General features: G+C 43.0%; 2 protein-coding genes across 14 annotated transcripts in view; one reads left to right on the top strand and one right to left on the bottom strand.

Moving 5' to 3' along the window:
* Nucleotides 1–16,253, bottom strand: part of LOC137605697 (RIMS-binding protein 2) — a 38,645-nt gene extending 22,392 nt beyond the window's left edge. For all 12 annotated transcript variants that reach the window (XM_068330385.1, XM_068330387.1, XM_068330390.1 and 9 more), the window contains exons 1-6: nucleotides 16,070–16,253; nucleotides 13,623–14,615; nucleotides 3,152–3,259; nucleotides 2,747–2,875; nucleotides 2,470–2,646; nucleotides 1,943–2,125 (exon numbers count right to left, since the gene is read on the bottom strand). In XM_068330385.1, coding sequence (XP_068186486.1) covers nucleotides 1,943–2,125; nucleotides 2,470–2,646; nucleotides 2,747–2,875; nucleotides 3,152–3,259; nucleotides 13,623–14,528 — 1,503 coding nt within the window. In that variant the 5' untranslated portion in view covers nucleotides 14,529–14,615; nucleotides 16,070–16,253. The remainder of the gene's footprint in view (nucleotides 1–1,942; nucleotides 2,126–2,469; nucleotides 2,647–2,746; nucleotides 2,876–3,151; nucleotides 3,260–13,622; nucleotides 14,616–16,069) is intronic.
* A 677-nt stretch (nucleotides 16,254–16,930) lies between these two features.
* Nucleotides 16,931–20,227, top strand: LOC137606445 (jerky protein homolog-like). Of its 2 annotated transcripts, none has more exons than XM_068331699.1 (5): nucleotides 16,931–17,046; nucleotides 17,341–18,740; nucleotides 19,022–19,508; nucleotides 19,580–19,795; nucleotides 19,900–20,227. In XM_068331699.1, the coding sequence occupies exons 2-3, from the start codon at nucleotides 17,527–17,529 to the stop codon at nucleotides 19,188–19,190; spliced, it is 1,383 nt and encodes a 460-aa protein (XP_068187800.1). In that variant the 5' UTR covers nucleotides 16,931–17,046; nucleotides 17,341–17,526; the 3' UTR covers nucleotides 19,191–19,508; nucleotides 19,580–19,795; nucleotides 19,900–20,227. The 2 variants fall into 2 exon arrangements, with proteins under 2 accessions (XP_068187800.1, XP_068187801.1); XM_068331700.1 differs by having other exon boundaries at nucleotides 17,341–18,779.
* Nucleotides 20,228–20,383: the final 156 nt, after the last annotated feature.

Here is a 20,383-nt window from a genome sequence, read left to right as displayed (position 1 = left end):
TTATTACTATTAAATGACATTGGTTGAATAATAAATGTGGCATTGAAGGATGGTTCCACTTCTCCAGACTCTTTGCTACTCAACATGAAAACCGAAGGCTGCAGCTTTGTCTGAAGGTGCCATTGGTCGTCTTCCGTCAGATGAGGTCCTAGCTTAGAAGCATCTCTCTATTTGTGTAGCATTCCTGCTTGACACAGGAAAGTGCCACCGTGTTCACCTCGTACGGAAGAGGTCCACGCACACTAAAGGATCAAGTACACCTTGGGCCCATGCAGCAGGCTCTGAATGCCATAAGCACATTGGTGTAATCCCTGCAGACTACTGAAACGGGTAACTGGATCACTTCTTTTAAAAGCACCTTAATGGATTGGCCTGGCCGTTGATTTTCTTATTTTATGCACAACCAGTCCGCCGATCAAGCATTCTGCCATCAGGTCCAAAGCCTGCCTCTGGATGCTCTAAAGTGTGCGTGTTATAAAACTGGGTTTCTGACCGGCTACCCTTCATGAGGCCTTGTGGATAGATTTTTAATTTATAAGAAAATGCAGTCCATTGAGGGCAGGGATGGGATTTAACAGAAACTCCTAACAAGAAAACCCCTGCATGTCCTACTGCTGTGCTGTAGGACATGCATGTGGAACACAACATACTAATAATCTTCAGGAATAAGCCTGATTTTGTTAATATCTATCAAAAATAAAGCGCTTTTGCCAATTTCCACGTACTCCTGATTTTTCATGACAGTCACTAGTAGTCTGTGTTGAATCTTCTCCTTCTGTCTCCCATCCAAACGCACACATAACAGGTCAGCTAAGAAGATGGACAGCGGAGCAAACAGACGTTCACAAGGACGACAACACTCAAAAAAAGACGACCTACCCCCTCGGTGTGATCTGTGGCGACGTCAAGCCTTCCCTTGGCCTGCTAGTTATCCAGAGCAGGGCGAGGTAGAAAAGTCTTTCAGTGAGGCTGGAGTCTAACCTACCACCCAAAACCCGCTCACCGCTACCACAGCAACAGAGAGCGGATTACTGGACTGTACCATTCCGTTGTTAGAGGGGATTAGAGTTCACACAACATGGCCCCTTTCTGGGAGTGCATGTGTGCGTCCCACAAATGAGAGATTACCACAATCGGCATTCTCATCTGAGCTTCACAGGCAGAGAAGAAAATCCATATAAAACACGTACTGTATGCCTTTAAATCATCTACACTAATTTTTATACAAATTTTCTGCAGCGCTTTACAAATGTTCAGTAGCAAACTAAATTTCACCACTTTAAATAAAGTCCTGTTTGCGTTACGTAACCCAGCTCTTTTATTCATGGTATGTACGCTTTTTGTAACGCGTCTGAGCACCATTTCACCACAGAAGAGCCGTTTCTAAGAAATGGATGGAGCGGAGATCAGCACCGAATGTGCGGAGAGGATCAGAGTGTTTGGTGTCTTTGATCAGGCCCAAGTTCAAGACAGGGAATCATCTCATTATGGCTCATGGCAGATTAGTATCAGCGACAACAAGCCATTACATAACGCCGCAAAACAGCATCCACGATTTTAGATGAACTCAGCCGGCTAAATTTAACATGACCATATAATGTCTAATACCCCCCGTCATACACACACATATGTGTGTGATCACATCACAACCACTCCTGACTCTCCTCTCCTTGTAAATATGTTTTTGTACATCTCAATCTGAGGTGAGACTTACTTTTGTGTCTCCAGAGTGAACTTTATCACGCCTATAAAATTTTTGCCTCATCTTGCGTCTACTCAGGTCGCTAGTGTTCCAATATTTTTTCACTGTAGTTTATGTGTTCTTTGTTTCAACCCTGAAATTCCTCTTTTTTTTAAATTCACGACCAGGAGATATGAAAACAGCCGAAACCAACAAACATTCAGCGTCTAGCTGCTTTCTGATACGAGGGTTTGACCTCACCTTCTCCTCCCCCTCCTCCTCCTCGATGACCCCACACTCCTCCGAGCCTCCGGGGTCGGGGCAGTGGTTGTGTGGTTGTCTGGTCGAGGTGATCGACAGCTGCCTCTGGAGTCGCAGCACCTCCCTCTGGGACTCCCTGAGGAGCCTCTCGAACTCCGCTCTGCCCGATGGAACAGGTGAGCCCTGCGGAGACGTACGAATCAAACACAGCCGTGCCACAGTGACGTCAACGAGTCGACACGATGCGAGTTAGATATTTTCAACTGCATCCCATGCATGAGACTCAATAATCAGCACATGACCTGCTAAGTCACTAGATCCATTATTAAAAACAGGCTCTTAGATAGGCATCCTATTCCTGCACTGTCATCATCAGCAGTGACGCAACCTTTGCAATGCAGGCTTAATTAGGATGAGTAGTACCCGAGTTGTCCAGCAGAGGGCGAGCTTGTGGCATTGCTAGTCAGGGTCGACCGGACCTCGCCAGCCAGAGATCAGCCCTTCATGATGACTTGTGTTTGAAATACCTTAGCGCTTCCCAGCCGAGCCTCCAACTCTCTGCACTCCTGCTGGAGGGCAGCGATCTCTTTGTCCTTAGACAGCAACACGTCAGCATGTTGGGCGAGGTCACGAGCTCGCTGGCGGGCAAACGCCCTCTTGTACTGCTCCACCGACCCGGGTTTCATCAGAGATGGAGAATTAACCTGTATGAGAGCAAGATATGTCAATTATTGGAAAGGATTGTGCCAGAAGAAGTCCCTTCTGCTCATTACCAGACTTCACGGTGGGGGTGTTTTATTTTACCACTTTCAGGTTGGCCTCCTGGAGTTTTCGAGCCCTGTCTTCCAGCCTCTTAGCGAGAACAGACAGCTCCGTGTTCTTCCTCCTCAGTCGCCTGACCTTCTCCTCGGTCTCCGGGGCGCTGCTCTTCCGCTGAACACAAGCGAAACAAATAACATCGGATCTGCGTGTCTGCAGCGAACACGACCGAACAAGAAAGAGTCATTCAGGAAGGTTTGGGGAGTATTTCAGTCCCAGTTTTACGGCACATTCATATGACAGAATAATCAGCTATTTATAAAATGAATAAACTGCCGTCAACGGTGAAGAGAAGCATTTTAAAAGTTGAACTCCCTTTGTGCACCTGGCCTACTTTCTCCGAAGCCTTCACTCAAGAACACAATACCTCTCCGATATTTTTAGTCTTACCAGCAGGCCATTCTCTTCCCTCAGCGTGCTGCAAATCTTCTCCAGCTCATCAAGAGCCCGCAAGAGTTCAGAGTTCTGACGCACCAGGAACCCGTAGTCTGTTCCGTTCTGGAAAACAAACACATGCGTGGTCCTTTTCCAGTATTATCGACGGGTGATATCGCACATCTCGTGTAGATATCGAGGCAGCGGGTAGTGCCACAGAGATCAGATGTTGCATGGTAACAGAGCCTAACACACAATATTTAGACCAGAAACATTCATTAACACATGATCTGGTGAGGAAAATCATTCATAGATGATAAAACACTGCAGACGTAGAAGAAATCACGGGAAAAAAGAAATAAATAAATTGGCAAAATCTCTCGTATTGGTGGGGAAACTTTTCATTTTAACAGATAAATTGGTTTAAACAAAGATGTGGTCAATATTTGTCACTGAAGAAACTGGAACTGGCTTTATGGCAAACTTCAATTTACTTCACTTCAGAATTCTTATAATTTGAAAATTATCGTCTAGGTAATTCACAAGATTCAAATATGTTATATTATATGGAAACAGATATGAGAAGGGCTTTGTTTCTCCATATGTTGTACTGTCTTTTTACATCCAGGCATGATCCCAGTGTGGTTTAACTACCATTGTCTTATATTAAAAACATTCTGCTGGTAATCCTCGCTGTGCATTCTGTTATAAAGTCCAAAATTTGAATTTTCTCACTTTTTTGTCTTTTAAATCTTGTGTTTTGTGATTGAAAAGTAAAAACTGTAAAGGAAGCTGCATTAATTATTATCCCATCCCCTTTCTTGTGTTCTTTAAACTTCTTCATCTTAGTCCCGACACTGTGAGAGATACGTGCTGTGTTTCCTGCTAATGATCACATGCACATCATCCACACATGATGTATTGTGCCCCGGCAGAAAAACTGCACACTTTGCACCTCATGACCACACATTTTTCAGGGACACGGGGACACTGCTTCTTCTACCATATGGATTTCCTCTGTTACATCTGGTATTTTGGAAAGTAAAAAAAAAAAAAACTTCTCTTGTTGAAGCAAAAACGGGCTGCAGGCGGTGACGTCCACTCCAGACCGGTGAATTAGCATTTAGCCAGATCTGCTGTGTTTCCACAGACGCAGCTCGGTAGGTGGAGGTAAAGCCTGAGCCTCTGGGCAGAGCAGACGGGACTAATGGACCCATCTTCCTCCGTTTGGCTTCAATCTTTCTGCAATAAATATGGATCACTCTCGTGGCTGTCGACAGGAGAAATCTGGTTGGGTTTTAGAGTTGGATTTTGTTGGTTTTTAATCTGTGTTCATAATTTAGTGAGACAGACTCCATCTGACTTACCTACACAATAATTAAAAGGGTATTTGCCTCATCCCATCATGCTCTTATTTAACTCAATGTTCTGCGATGTCGGATAAACTGAAAATTTTCTTCATAACTTCATTTTGAAATGAAGACTCCACCTGAAAAGAAGAGTTAAATCCCTTCTGACATTACAGAGTCTGGAAAACAGATTTCAAGGAGATCCATTTGTGTGAATTACACAGAACATTCACTGTGAAAGGGACTACACTATACTCAAAACTCTAAAAATACCCACTGAAGGACAAACTATCATCACACGGCCAATGGTAACAACAAAAACATGCGTCGTTGAAACTTTCATCCCATTCAGTATAAAATGAGTTTCTGAATCAAAAACTTAAAAATAAATTAAGAATAAAAAGGACACTAGACAAGTCACCTGTTGTTAATCCTCCACCTGCCTCATTCCTATTTCTAATAACAACTATGGGCCTTGTAAAGCCAGGAGGCTAAATTGCTTCTCTGATTATCTGGGTCAGAAGCTTGTTTTATGTGTCTTGAAGGGCCTGAATGAAAACTGCTTTGGGTTTTGCAAAGTGAACCCACACTCTGTGGACATATTCTGGAAAAACTGCAGAGAGAAACTTTAATTAGTCCAATTAAACTGATGTCTGGAGAGAATTAGAACGAAACGTACCGGGCAGAACGACGAGTCGAGAAAGACGTGAACGTTGTAGTCTGACATGACGGAGGGGGGCGGGGGGGTCCATTGACTTTAAACAAAGAAAGGAATAAACTTTCTCCCTGTCGACATTCATAAAGTCTCACCACCAGATGATCCTTTTGTCTGTCAGCTTTAGTTCGGCGTATGGAAATGTCTCGTCTGAAAGGCCGACGTCAGCATTTGTTGCTGCCAGAAATCCCTCGTAAGTCATATTTAAGTAGACGGTAGGACAAAGACACACACACACACACACACTCACACACACACACAAAGACATGTTTCCACTGTTAACTCTAACACGATATGATTCCAATAAACCACTAATTATCGATGGAGACTAAAAGAAAACTTCCAGCCAGACCCAGATGGAAAAAAAGGATAATAGAATAATAAAACTGACTTGACAAAGGTTACATGGGTCTGCTTTCTGCACACAGGAAAAGCAATAACACAGAATAGAAGCATTAAAGAGATTTAAGAGTTATGATAATCAGGTTTTTTTTATTGCAGTGCATCTACAAACTGAAGATGGCGTCTTTCTAAGACACCTAAGAATTTTAAAATGCTTTGCTTTCCGGATCCAGAAATGTTTCAGCGAGGTTATTTTCAACAGATTGATTTTCCTAAATGCACAAAGCTCAACCTGTGAGCGCTCCGGGGAACTGGCACGAAGGAGGAAGGTTGCTGAATCTGGAAATGTGCTTTAATTAATCCAGGACTTGTCTACTCGCTGCAACAAATAGAAGGGTAAATAAATAAATTTACTCGTCAACACAGATCTAATTACCAACACGTACAGGAAGAAGTAAAAAAAAAACAGCTGAGAGCAGCGGAGAGATGCTGAATCTAACGCACCTCATCATATCTGTGAGGTTTTTATTTAGGAGCAAATCGATCGGTTGGATAATGTCGACGGTTTTCTAATGAGATTCTCACCATCAGCAGAGATGGGAACATTTTTTTTTGTCTTGTTTTGACATTTCAAAGCCTGTGCTTCACTATCAATCCTATAATCAAGCTAGAAATATCTTTATTTATAGGACAGGAGTTGATAGAAAAACTCTTGTGGTCTGGAAACATGGAGGCTGCCTGTGGTCCAACACAAAGCTGAGCATCACATGTATAGATGAGCACAGCCCCCCCCGTTCTTCCGCCCCACACTCATATTTAAGTCATGAAGTAGCTCTGTTAAGTGTCCTCTCAAATCCCCCTCTGTATTTATCACAACTCCTCTCCCCCAGCGATACCTGGAGGTGACAGATTAGAGCCCCTCCTTCACCACAGCGCAGAACAAAGGAACTCTATGAGACAAACCTGTACCCCCCTCGGGCTCTTAGCCAGGCATCCGTGCAGAAATCTACCTCCACCCACCACGCCTCCCGCTGATGTCGTCTGGGTGGGGTCATGCAAAAACTAAATGCACCATCTGGAAATGGGTTATTGGAGATTTTTAACGAGCAAATGCTTAAAATATAGCCGGTAGTCATTTCAAACTTTAATCCAAGTTCAGCAATTAGCATGGAAGTCATGGTAAGGCTGATTTAGCATCCGTAGCACGCACAGCAGATGTAACGGCGTTGGTGACAACCCATCCATCACGTCTCTGTCGCGGCCCTCGGAGCTGATTACATCACCGCCCCACCGACACGTTAATTAAAATCCAAATCAACGCCGTCGGATTGTCGTGGAGGAGCACCACAAAATAAAGATGTCACAATCCGCTGAGCCCCCGGGGGGCTTAAAAGATGTCAGACATGCTGAGAACAGTTGGCCCCGAAAAGTCAAATGATGAACGGGGGAGGGGGGAGGGTGTCGGCAAATTATTTTATATAGTGTAGTGTCAGCGGAATTGGCTGGGGGAAGACTGACTTCAGTCGAGATAAAATGATTTCTGGCTGCGTCTGTGAAGTGGAATAAAAAGGTCTGAATATGAAGTCTCTTAACGTGATTGGGTGAAAACAAAAAAGGGACAAAAAGCAAATATAATTTTACCAATTTATTTCTACAGATTAAAGATGACCCCCACTGCCCACTCAGCCAGAACTGGAAGTGCATAAAATTAATTGAAAAAAATGCATCCAACTCCCCCTGAGGACCGAATCACCATTCTCCCTGTTGCCAAAAATCATTCCTCGCCTTCATCCCCCCCAGCCAGCACCTCATCAGCAAGAGCTCACTGATAAAGAGCTGGAAATTTCCCCCCCGGGACATTTCTGGTATGGAGACATATTTTCCAAAGAGAGATCTGGAAAGTCCCATCGGATGCAAATGTGATCCATCTTTGTTTATTAGAGGCTACGCTTGAGGTCGAGGTTCAGGACGGTCAATACGACACTGACAACATCTACACCTTCACTACACAGATGTCTGATAGAGCGGCTTCAATAATGAAGGGTCCAAGTGACCTTTCTTGACATTCAGTCTGTCAAAAGAAAGGTTTCCCTGTCCTTCCCCCTGGGCAAAAATGGGTCTGGTATCACCGGTGGGTTAGGGACGAGACGTCTGACCCTGGTTCAACGGAGACGACCAGACAGCAGACAGACTGTGATGTACATGTCTAGGCTATGGTGATAGACCAACACCCCCAGAGACCCCTTCTTCTCACTGCTCCATCAATTATTCAATAGTTTTTACATGGCTGGCCTACAACACACACTCCACACACACCCATACGGTATATATTATACCGATATAGAATCAGTAGTGGAGCTACTGGGGAGACGCAGGGTTGTGTTCATGCACCAGCTATTTGTAGCCCCCCATGTGGAACTCCTGGTATGTCAGGAAGCCATATGGTACCCAGACAGGTGTTAAAGGGTTGCTCCACTAAGTCATTAGCCGTTGGTGGAGTCCTGCTATTTTTTTCCAATCAAGTGGAAAAACTGACACTGACAACTGCTTCAGCTAATTTACACTGACAGGCTAATACAGGTTTCTATAGATGAAACAGTCCAACACATTTATGACAGCCGCTTTGGATGCACAACTTCAAGGATACTAAATGTAGGATGGTGTAACTGCCAACATTAAAAGCCAAGTTGAACCATTTCAAATAGATTTAATTAGAGCAATTACATTAGCGTCAAAAGCTTTCCATGAATCCCACCAGCAGCCACACAAAAGAAGGACAGTCGGCATTGATTCAACATTTTTGCGTCCATTTTTAAATCTGTTTAAGTCTTATAGAACTATAAAGATTTATTGTGTTCTGCAGACACACAAACCAGTCATCAATTATGGATGGAACTGGTGATAAAAAAAATAAAAAAAGATTCCCTCCCGCCAATAAAAGCTTATGAACAATAATCCAAGATGGCAGCCCTGTGTTGAATAAGCCAAATGACGACCCCCACCAGTCTGAAATAGCCAAATAATCATTTCTAATGCATCAATTAATTCTCCCTCTCTGTAAGTGCAGCAACAGATCTCCAGTGTTGTGGGCTGACGGTTCATTAGGGCCTTTCACAATACTGTGATTGCAGTGACTGTTAATGCACCAGCCGGGGGAGGGGGCCACACAGATCGCTATCTTGGTTAAATGAGATTCTCCTCTATGCTAAGGCTACATCAAAATCAAACAAAGACACAAAAATTGCCATGGCTCAAGAAGATTAAGCTGCCTTCATGTGATGGAGATGTTGTACTTCCTGTTCCCAGGGGGCGATCCCTAATCGTAGCCGTTATTGACCATTTTCAGGCACAATCAATGTTTCTATGACTCTCGATGGAAACTTCCGATCGGACTTTTGTCATTTGTTATTGGTACATTAAGGAGACTTATCATTAGCTGCATGGAATAAGATAAGTTGTTCTTTTCTGTGATTCCGCTCATTTAGAAGCCATCATCCATCAATCACATTGATTATCATTGATTTTCAATTGTGTACCATTAGATGGAGCTGGTCTGCTCAAGATATGAAGAGGTGTGAACTCCAATCCTCTCTGACTTGTTTTAAGGCTTTAAATGTGAGAAATGTCAACAACCAAAAACATGAGTTTTATGATGACAAATACTGCAATTTCCCAGGCCATGACGCAAAAGCAGGTGATTTATCATCCAGGTAACTGACAGCAGGATGTTTTTTTTCATACAATAGAATCAGAACAGGCACCGTGATGTGCTGGCGACGCATCTGGGGTGTACCCAGACTCTCACCCACAGCCAGCTGGGATAGGCTCCGGCAGAATCAAGACCGGCAAGGTGGATAAGTAGGCGAAGACGAGGCAATCGTAATTGCCTCTTCTTCAAGAAGATGAATGAATGAACGAACAAATGAACGAATGAACAAATGAGTGAACGAAAACAAACCCAACCTCAAGACCCTTCTCTTCCTCAGCAACACACCCTTGCGAGATCAAGAAATCTATAGTGAGCACAACTGGAAATTGGCCAGTTTCTGACTCGGCAATTGATCAAGAGCATCTGATATATGTTATCTACTACTACTTCTAATCAACTCCTTAAATCTAGCTGCCTGTGCACCCTCCGTCCCCAAAACTAATCTTCTGTGATGAAATCTCCTAGGACGATCTCAATCCGGTGCACTCTTCATCTATGTTTGCACTTTTTCCCCACAGAGGCCACTTCACCAACATGAAATCACAAAAAACAATATATTTCCCAAAAGGAGCAATGCCAATAATGGATGGGAGCAATCTCCCGCTGACCTTGTATATATGTTGTATACTCAAGGCTTCCAGAACCATTGTTATTAAAGTATACCCTCCCCCTTCTGCAACCCTTACGATGCAACATTGCCCTTACCATTTTGCGGCCACGCCGAGGTCAAGCTCAATCCTTCTTAAATGTCAGCACACGCAACACATGACAGGTTGATGAAGGACGTTTTACAACAAATATGAGTGCAGAGGACATGATTATTCTGGACTTTCCTGTTAAACATGTTCCTGTTAATAATTATTACCCCTTATCTTCATTGAATTAGATGTTATTTGGTTGCTTGTAGCTGTTAAATGTGCAATACACGTGTTTATTCAATAGGGATCTTTCTGCTTCATTTAGTTCATTAACTGACTATGACCAACATTTAAAGGTAGTTTCTTCTTGTGACACCTTTATATATCCTGTCTTTGCTGTCATGTTTGTCACATTTGTAGGAATTTCAATAAAAAACTAAAAATAGATGTTCTGCTTCACTACTCTGATGTTAATGATGTTTGTTTCCAAGGCTCCGTTGTTTCAATGTCAAACATCATCAAAAAAAATGTCTTTCCATTTACCTTGCGTATGCCTTCCACTTCAAAGCCATTGAGGTTCGCGTAAAGTGAATGGTGTCTCTTTCCTAGCAGTGAAGTTGAAGTGATGTTAGCAGTGTGTGGGACGGTTTTGTCAGAGACTCCGTGGTGCTCCTCCGATCTCAACTCCTGCTGCGGTCTTCCAAGAGCGTCGGCCACATCGGGGCTTTCCATGTCGGTGTGTGCCGGTGCGATCTCGGGCTGGTCGGGCCTCGTGCACAGGTCATACATCACAGTCTGTCAAAGTTAGGAGGCACAGACGGGATCGATGCGAGCCAACGACGTGCCTGGCCGCAAGCAAGCCATTTCAGGCTTTTCGTTCGCTGGGGAAGAATTTACGGATCGTCTCTGGTCAACCGACTTCGGGGTGATAAAGCCGTCACTGTTGCATCCTTTAATTCAAGTTCACGAGCAGAAGCATTCGTTCTCAGCTATAGTGAAGTGTCAGAAAACAAACAGAGTACCGTTCTTGCTCTGCGTGTTGGTGACACCATGAGTCAAATATGACAAAGACAGAACTACAGAAGATGACGTTCCTTGTCGGAAATCTTTTATAGCAGGATTCACATCCAAGACGAAACCAGTTCCAGATAAACAAGGACTTGGAAAGTACGTCCTCACTCTTAGCGCTGTGGCATCTTCCAAAATCAGGACAATCAGGGATGTTTCGTATTTTCAGCCTGACTTGTCAAGGAAATTGTGTGAACATCATCGCCCCGGTAGCATCAGGCACGCTTCGTATTTACCACAGTGATCCCGAGTCCCCGCTATAATGGCACAGTCTGGGTCTCAGTCCCCTGCCGCTCTCCTGACCGACAGGGGGTGCATCACAGCCACTTGTCCAGCAAAGAGAAAGACACGGCAGTCTGATTCTTCCCCTACGGAACACTACGACAGCAAATGAAGGCCCAAATGAGGACGATCTAACTAACAGGTCTCCAATCCGGTCCCCATTCTCTGATCACAGCTGAGACGTGGGTGGCATGTTGAGTCTCCAGCTGCGAGTCTGTCCACGCCGATGCCGCCGTGTCCAAAATCATTTCATCCAGATGCAATAAGGCTCGACACGCTGCTTAATCTCGTCTCAGTTAAACGCCATAAAGGTAAAGAGGACGAAGGAAAAAAAATTGTGTGTGTGCGCGTGTGTGTGTGTAAGACGGCGAGCGTCGCTGAGAGGAGGGGGTAGGGAGGACTGCTCCCTTCGTCCTATCACAAAAAGGCAGGCTTTGAGAAGGGGCCCAATCGCTACGGCGGCTGGAGCTCGTTTCCATAGAGATGACGCTGGAATGATGTTGGCTGCCTATTGATTGCTGGAGAGGCAGCGCACACACACACTGCAACACAGGGAGGCTGCAGAAGACAGGCAGAGGAACAAGTGTGTCCTGTCCAGACTCATTTGAGTGGTTCGCTGCAGTCGGGCACTAAAGAAACTCCTATATGACAAAGAGAAGAATGCCCCCGGTGTTTTAGTGCCTCCGCTTCTAAAGCCATTTGTCTGATGCTCTGAAAACCTGTTAGAACGCAAGTTAATTCGACATTTAGCCTCACACCATGTAATAGTCTATCAAACTGATCAAGGCAGGTTGATGAATCATCTTAACTAGCAGTGACCTTTATCTAGGTTTGAACGGTGAGGGTAGAATTAAAGAATTAAACCCAGCAGGGAAGGGGCAAAAGGGTGAGACTTCACCACAGTACCTACACGTACCGTCCAGGACGAGCTGATGGCGTTCACCTCGTCTGACCTTAGGATTACGTCACCGAATAAAGACGGCAGGTTGAAGTTGAGGAAAGGTTTGACAATAAGACACGAGTAAATAAAGATGTTTATCTAATCATGTTAATAATGTCACTCCACGAATAGATACGTATGTTTTAAGCTGGAGAACATACGTAATTACCAATGAACCAATCCAGCAATCTTTTTTCCCCCAATCATCAGTGTGTATAACTAAACTTAATGGGCTGGAACTCAAACAGCAAACAATAATCCTATTCACGAATGTCTCCTTCCAGTAGTTTAGTTATGTTTGCACTGGAAATAAATTGACGTAAAGGGAACAACCGTTTGGTAAATTAGATTTAGGATCTTATTCTTAATACACAAGGAATAAGCCCAATGAATAACAAGAGGCTAATGGATGTTTGCAAAGCGCTAAATATCCTGAGACACTATACTCATTATTTCTGCCAATAAATGAACACCCGTGATACAGACAACATAATTATTACACTGTTAATTACAGCATATTGAGTTACACATTTATTTCAGAAGTCGTATTTAATTACTTATTCAGGTGGATAATCACTCTGAACATCTTTTTTCCAGCCTCTTCCCAACTCGGATGAAGGATGTGGGAACGCGATGACTTCGCTCGGAGCGCTGCGGCTCCGCCTCCTGTTTCTTAAAGGTCACTCTTAGAAAACAATCAGCTTCACGCAGCAAAAGCCTTTTGCCATAATTAACTGACATTATTCTGGTATGCTCCCAGCGCAGTCAAAGTCAATTATATTTACATCGGAAAAGTTCACTAAAATGCTCCTCACGGCCTCCTTCAATCTCCTCCTTAATAATAACATGTTCAAAAACACATAACGGCATTAAAACTGAAACTGAACCTGATGTGGTGGCGCTGAGTTGTGCTCCAGCTTTTTTATTCATAAAAAATTAAATTTCTCATTTTTAAAATCAAATAGCACTTATTTTAAAATAAATAATAAAAATAAAACTGTTTTCCAGGTCCTGAATCTCATTTAATTCACAGAATAACTGCATTTGGCATGAGGATGTCTGTTTTTATTCTTCTGATGCCAGTTGCTGTGATAACAAAGAGAAGACAAAACCACTATGATGTCTGGAACATGCTGGTGAAAGTTTGATTAATTATTCAGTTTCCTTCCTGTGTACACAATCCGAGATTTAAGAGACTGAAGACGACACTGAGAAGACTCTGTCCCCCCACCAGGAGGCCTGGACAGACCCAGACACGCGTGTTAACTAACATCCTGCACAGGTGGCCTCATACAAGCCTAATAAATAAATCATTATTCATCATGTGTGGATAATAAATAAAAGCACATGAAGAGAAGCTGCCACTGTCTCTAAAAGAACCCTGACCAACAAAACTTTATTTACTTGGACACATTCTGTCAGTTTTAACATTAAATAACTCACCTCCATGTTTCTGTCTGTGCATTTGGAGGGCGGTGACTCGTCTGACCCGGAGGACTCGGTGCAGTAGGGGGGCTGGTCGTCCCACCCTGCATGGGGAGCGTTGTTATCGCGGCTAACTTTCACAGAACTGCTACAACATGCGTCCACGTCTGCAGTGGCGGTGTGGGCGTCAGCTGCATGGAGGGCCCTCCCTGCAGGCTGCGTGTGATCTGGTTCGCTGCTCTTTTTAGGTGACTGGGAAACACAGTGGGATCTCTGCAGCAAAGCCCTGGAGTAGGTCAGGACAGGCTTTGTCCGACGGGAGCTACCGCTTTCTTCCGCAGGTCGCTTTCTCGACAGGACTTGAAAAATGCAGCTGGGATGACCTGCTTTCTGCCTCCTCTGGAACAGTCTTCCATGGATCTCTAGCAGGTTGCAGAGGAAGACAGCTTTTTCCAGCACCGATTTCTGCCTGTGATGCAATTTATCGAAAGCCCGTTCCCCATTTATCTTCTCATACAGCGTCAGCAGCAAATTTTCCAGCTTTGTATAAGTTTCCCCAAAGCTCAAACAAAAAGACCCTTTCCCTGAGGGTTCACTGTGTTGTTCACAATTTCTTGTGTTCACCTGTTCATCCAGCAGATGCCAGTGTCTCTTGGAGTACCTGTCCTTTTGGCATCCTCGCCTGGACGCCACTTCCCTAAAGGCTCTCTCCTGTTCCTTCTCAGCTTCCTCCCGCAGGTGCCTGAGCTTCACAGAGAGGTGTCTGTCAGCCTTCTGGGTTTGCTTTCTGTCTGCTTCCAGATCAGTATGCAGCCTCTGTAGCTCTCGTCTGTACGCCGACTGACCCTGGGATGATTTCTTGGATGACAGTGGTAGAAGGTTATCCTTGTCTTTCTTCATGATGATACAGTCACAGCACAACATGCATGCATTGCATTAGAATTCAGAAGAAGTGCAGGTGGGTGATTGGTGGTTATCAAACATGCAGCATGCAATTATCACACCAGGCCACTAGAAAAGATGAGATAGTGAATGGTAGGAGAGAATTAGAGAAATGATGATACATTTCATGTATAGTAAGGAAAGCATGGCCAAAGTTAACAGTATTGTGCCTCTACATTCCTCTGACTATTCACAAGTGAATCAGTAAGGCAAACACACAAAAATCATACAGGAAGTATTCAACCATCCCTTTTATTTTAGATTTACTGGCAGCATGTACTAAGTGCGATATCAGTAGTTTACTCTATCAAACCAAGTGGGAACAGATTAAATAGTTCAATACAATGCATATAATAAGTGCTTTCCCCAAATATAACAGAAAATGTTACTTTTTCTGTCCACAGTCTCAAATGGATTCAACTGCTGATATGATCACCAACTTTCAAAAGTGTTCCTTTGCAGTCTCAGCCCATTTCTCATGAGCAAAGGCCTCCGGGTTTTGTAATATGTCTGAGTTCAGGTGCTGCAACGATCTTCTTCAAATCCCACTAGAGTTTTTCCTCATAGATTCAGGTCAGGTGACTGTATCTGCCAAACAAGAGTGTTCCAAAATTTCTGAAAGCAAGATTCTGTGGTTGGAATTTCCAATAAAGCTGAGCTTCATCTTCCTCACAAACAGCAAGACGTTTTCTTCTAAGATTTCCTGGTACTTGATGGAATCCTTACACAATTTTCCAGCGTGTGAGTGGAAAAACCAACCCAAGTGTCTCATCAAGACACTGTCCATACAGTGTTCTTTTCAAGCACACCCTTCACTCATCAGACAGACATACCATCAGCCTGTTAAGTTAGGGATTGGCACCACAAAACTTCCACGCCTCATGTAGATGGTGTGAAGAGTATTAAGAGTTGAATCATTTTGAAACTGCAGTTGTCATTAAAAATAACATTTTGTGTTAAATTTGAAAAAAAAAACAACCCATAAAAATCAGTTCCTTTTATCCATTATAATTCGACAGACAACTGCAAACAGCTGCTAATGTGTTGGGACAATAAACTTCAGACATATTTATTTATGTGTTGGAACTTATTCCCTGCATATAAATTTTGTTCTGCAGGAATGTCTTAATATGTTAACATTGCCATTACACTTTAAATTATTTAAATATTTATCTAAATATGTATTTATTTATTTATTTATTTATTTATTTAATATATCCATACATTTATGTGACTTGATAGAGGAGGTCCCTGTTAGCTGAACCCAATCCATGTCCACCGAACAAAACGGCACCCCCGGGACACGGCTCGTTTTACAAGATGGGGGCTTCTGTTAGTGGCTAATTAACTAGTTTAATTAGGTAAACTTATACTACGTCAAGTTGTCTTATTTAGCATAGGAAACGCTATTCAGGGGAATATTAATTTATAGAATAGCTGAAACAAGTCCTGACTACTAGCTTGTTAGCTACCGTTAGCAAACATTGGGTTTTTTTATTAGACGTAACTGGTGTCAGACTTACCTCTCACCGGACACAACTTTTATATTTAACTGTTCGGTCATGGCGCCATTCTCTGTCAGCCCAGGTACATTTGGTGATATGAAAATAAAATTTCTATAGAGACGTAACGTTATTTTTAAAAGGTCCGCAGATCCGTGCAACAGGCGGTTTGTTTATCTGTCATGCAGTAGTCACACAGTCCGTGTCCGGCGTCATCATGCTGCCCCGTCCAGGACTGGTGCTGCCTTCAGGTGCCCTCCCAAATTTTCACCTTCATGTAATGATGGATGCTTTTGTACAGTCAAATCTATCATACAACGTGTTTAATTCCAACATTTATGGGTAAATTTTGACATTTCAGAGCCAAAGCTTTGCATTTACTTAAAATAATTGAACGATGTATCTAAAGTGTATTTGCTATGAAGTAATAGATTTCAGTAATTTGGTTGTGAGAATATATTTTTTCCTAAAACGATTTCTTCAAATTATCTTTTCGTTTAATCCAACAATTCTAATATACTACATGAGGATTTGGCTTTGCTGCTTGAATATAAGTCTGCTGAATAGTTCTTTACGTTGCGTTTTTGCTATGATTTTAGTATTATCGATGGTTCTGAAGGCAACATAGTATTCATTGTGTCAAACTCAAATCAGCATGAGATAGGCGACTACTAGTGGCTGTAAACTGTTAGTGCAGGTCTGGAAGGGTTTCTGAATCTGCCTACAGTTTGGTACACTGAACACTTAAGTTGTGGTATTGGATTATTTTTTAATTCAAATAAAAAAAGAAAGGTAACATATGTCATTATTTCAATTTTAGATATACAGCCTACGTATTCGCCTAATGCAGGTTCGGGGATTTTCGAAAAGTTACTAGGAACCTTTGGCAAGCACATTTTCTGGTGGAGCCGGTCCGTGTGGGACCTACATCCGGTTAATGGAAACGGATGTGTCCGGTGCAAAATGAAGACGTATTTGGAGCAATTGTTGTCTGCAAGGTAAGTTGTGCAAAAATAAAAATACGTATCATCCTTGTTTTGTTTTGTTCTTCTACCCCAAAAATATTGAATTAGATTACGCGTGAAGGACATTTTCAAAAGTATTTTAATATTTTGGTTTGCTGCAAATTAGCTTGTGATAGTGATTTTTATACACCTTCATCTGAGGTCCTCCCTCATGCTCTGTTTGAATGGATTTGAACACCCATGACCATGTTATTTACGAAATGCTATTGTATTTAATTTTTTAATGCTTGGATACAAATTTATGTTTATTTCATTTTTTTTCCACAGACCAAAATGAAGCTTTCATAGTTTAATGGGAAGCGAGCTGGTGGACTTCACACAACAGGTGGCATGGAAGACAGTGACACAAAGTGAGAACCCTGGAAGCTGCTCATTCATTCCAAAGACTTTTTCTGCAACGACCTACACGGAGCAGCAACGCCTCATACAATCATCTCTAATTCTCATCCCATCATGGCTAATAAAGGAAAGGCTAGTGCTAGTGGTATTGGCAACAAGCACAAGTCAAGTGATGATAATGGTAGTGGCAAGAAGCAAAAGTCAAGTGATGATAATGGCAGTGGCAAGAAGCAAAACGGAAGTAAAGATAGTGGTTGTCGTAAGAAACGGCAGGCAATTTCCATGGAAACGAAGGTTGCTATTATCAAAAAGTTGGACAGTGGTGAGAAGATGGCTAATGTGGCACGTGCTTACGGTCTGAATCGATCGACGATCGGAACAATTTACAAAGGAAAAGACCGCATCATGAAACATGTGAAGAATGTCGTGCCAATGGCTTCGACAATTATATCCAAGAAAAGAGGGCAGTGCTTGGAGAGGATGGAGAAACTCCTGGTCATGTGGGTCGAACATGAGAGACAAAGACGCATGCCTCTTTCTCTAAAGTTGATTCAAGAGAAGGCCATAAGCCTTTTCACAGATTTAAAGGCTAAGACTGGAGAGGAGGCTGCTGACGAAATGTTTGTAGCCAGCCGTGGTTGGTTTGCTAGATTCAAACAACGTTCAGAGATGCACAATATCAAGCTAAGTGGTGAGGGTGCCAACCTGAAAGGACTCATTGATGCCCAGCAGATCCTCAATGATGAAACCGGACTCTTTGAGAAGAAGATGCCGATGCGAACCTACATCAGTCGAGAGGAGAACAACGTGCTACAACTCAACTTAGAGGACGATTTTGAGACGATTTTTGAGTCGCACTTGGACGAGCTAACTAACGAAGACCTGCTGGCGTTGGAAGAGGTGCAGCGTCGACAGGAGCAGCAAGAGGAGACCAAAGAGGAGACACTTCCTGTGAAGAAGTTCGAAACCAAGTTGCTTGAAGCTGCATTTTTGAAGATCGAAGAAGGGTTGGCACTGTTGGAGGGTCAAGACCCGAACGTTGAAAGGTTTTCAAAAGTGTCGAGAAGCATTCACGAGGCTCTACAGTGCTATCGCTTCATCTACGATGAGAACAGGAAGGCCACTGAGACGTCTTTGGACCGTACCTTCAAAACTAGGTCTTCGACCACAGCCACCAGATCCTCTGCGATGCCGTCTGCACCCTCGACAACAGCTTCCACCTCAGCACCCATACATGAACATGCATCCTCAGAGGAATCCACAGAAGTTATCTCCTCAGAAAGCTCCGACTATGAAATCTCTGATGACACCTCTACCTCTGACCGACAGTAAATCCTTTGTCTTCTTCCTCTTTCTTCGCTCTAAAGGTAACTTACATTACGGTACTACTTCATTTCATTTATACTGTATGTTGTTTTGAGGTCCTGTAATTATTTCTGGTCAGACTTAGTGAATAGTACTTTCATATTTAGGCTAGTAATGACATTTAAAGATTAAGGATTAAAATGACTGACATGACTTAAATTGGAGATTTTAGATTGAAATTCAATAAATAAACTACAAACTATTGAGCTTCCAAACAACCTCTCATAACCATTTGTGTTTGTAGGTTGAGGACTACCTGTAGTAGCACAGGTTCATCTTTCACTTTATGGATATGGTCATCGTCAGCAGCTGGTCCTCACGGCGAAGTGATTGAGAATGGACGGGAGACGCAGAAGGACAGGCTTCCTTTCAGGGCTTTTATCCCGCAGGCTGTCAGCAAGGAGAAGATCTAGAAGACGAGGAGACGGCCTTTGTCATGTGGGAAGAGAGGTTGAGAAGAAGAAACTAAAGCAGGTGTTGGAGGGCAATGTAGGACACTAGAATGTTTAAAATTTAAATTTCACTCTACGAATCTTTAATATTATGGGAATAAGGTGGGAATATTACAAGTACAAAACATTTGGAAGTTTCAACGTGAAGTCATAATATAACAGAGACTTATTAGAATGAATCCATATTGTCGGGATGCAAGTGATTCAAAGAGGAAGAGTTAAAGAAAAGTACACTTCGCCAAACCCCCCATCCAGAACACTGACACCGCCCCACAGAAGGTTGGTTCTGCACCTGTTCTCAGTCACTGACTTATCCTCCAGAGTTCTAACTGCCCCTTTTCTTCCTCCAGGTCATCATTGTCACCTCGTCTCCCAGTTCCAGCCTTATTCTGAAGTCTGATAACAGAGCAACTGTGTCCAATCTGGGCTCCGCCTCCATTCTGACCACGCCCCCCCCACAACTAGACTGTGGTCTATGCTCCTCCTCTAACGTCGTCCAGGTGACCACCGCGGTGTCTTCAACGCCAATCTGGCTCCCACAACAAGAATGTCACGGGTTGTCACTGGTGGGTGTGGAAGCAATGTTGACATCATTATTATAATGATGACATCACCGTTAGAGGGGGGTGGAGCTGGAATTTAGTCTAAAAGTCTCCTTTTTATCTTGCAGGCCTGATTTACCGCTTCATCCAATCAGCTCCAGACCAACCACCATCTCTTCTGGGGCCCGGAGGTGGAACAGAGCCAGCTGACTGTTAAAACAGTCAAACAGACTGTTGAAACAGTCAGCCAGGACATTTTCACTGCTTTATGTCTACAAAACTTCACATTTCTGCTTCCAAACTCAAAGACCAGAAAACCTTTGATTAATAATCAGTAACTCACCCGACTGCTAGTAGAAGTCCTCTGCTTGTGGAAGGACTGAAAGGGTGGTGGTGTGGGAGTTTCCTGACATGCTCACATGTGATTATGTTGAACATTTCATTTATAATTTTTTTTATATTTTAATAAACCTTTAAATAAAAGTATTGTCTATGGATTTCAAGATATGTTGACTGAAATGCCCTGTTTCATATGATCCAGGTGGTCCTATCAATTAAACACATCCTGTGATTTAATGTTTGGCAAGGATTTTGAAATGTATAAATCCTCAA

The sequence above is a fragment of the Antennarius striatus genome, chromosome 13 (assembly GCF_040054535.1).
Source record: "Antennarius striatus isolate MH-2024 chromosome 13, ASM4005453v1, whole genome shotgun sequence".
Lineage (NCBI taxonomy): Eukaryota > Metazoa > Chordata > Actinopteri > Lophiiformes > Antennariidae > Antennarius > Antennarius striatus.
Note: the sequence above shows the minus strand (reverse complement) of the source record. Positions and strands in the feature narration are given on the sequence as shown.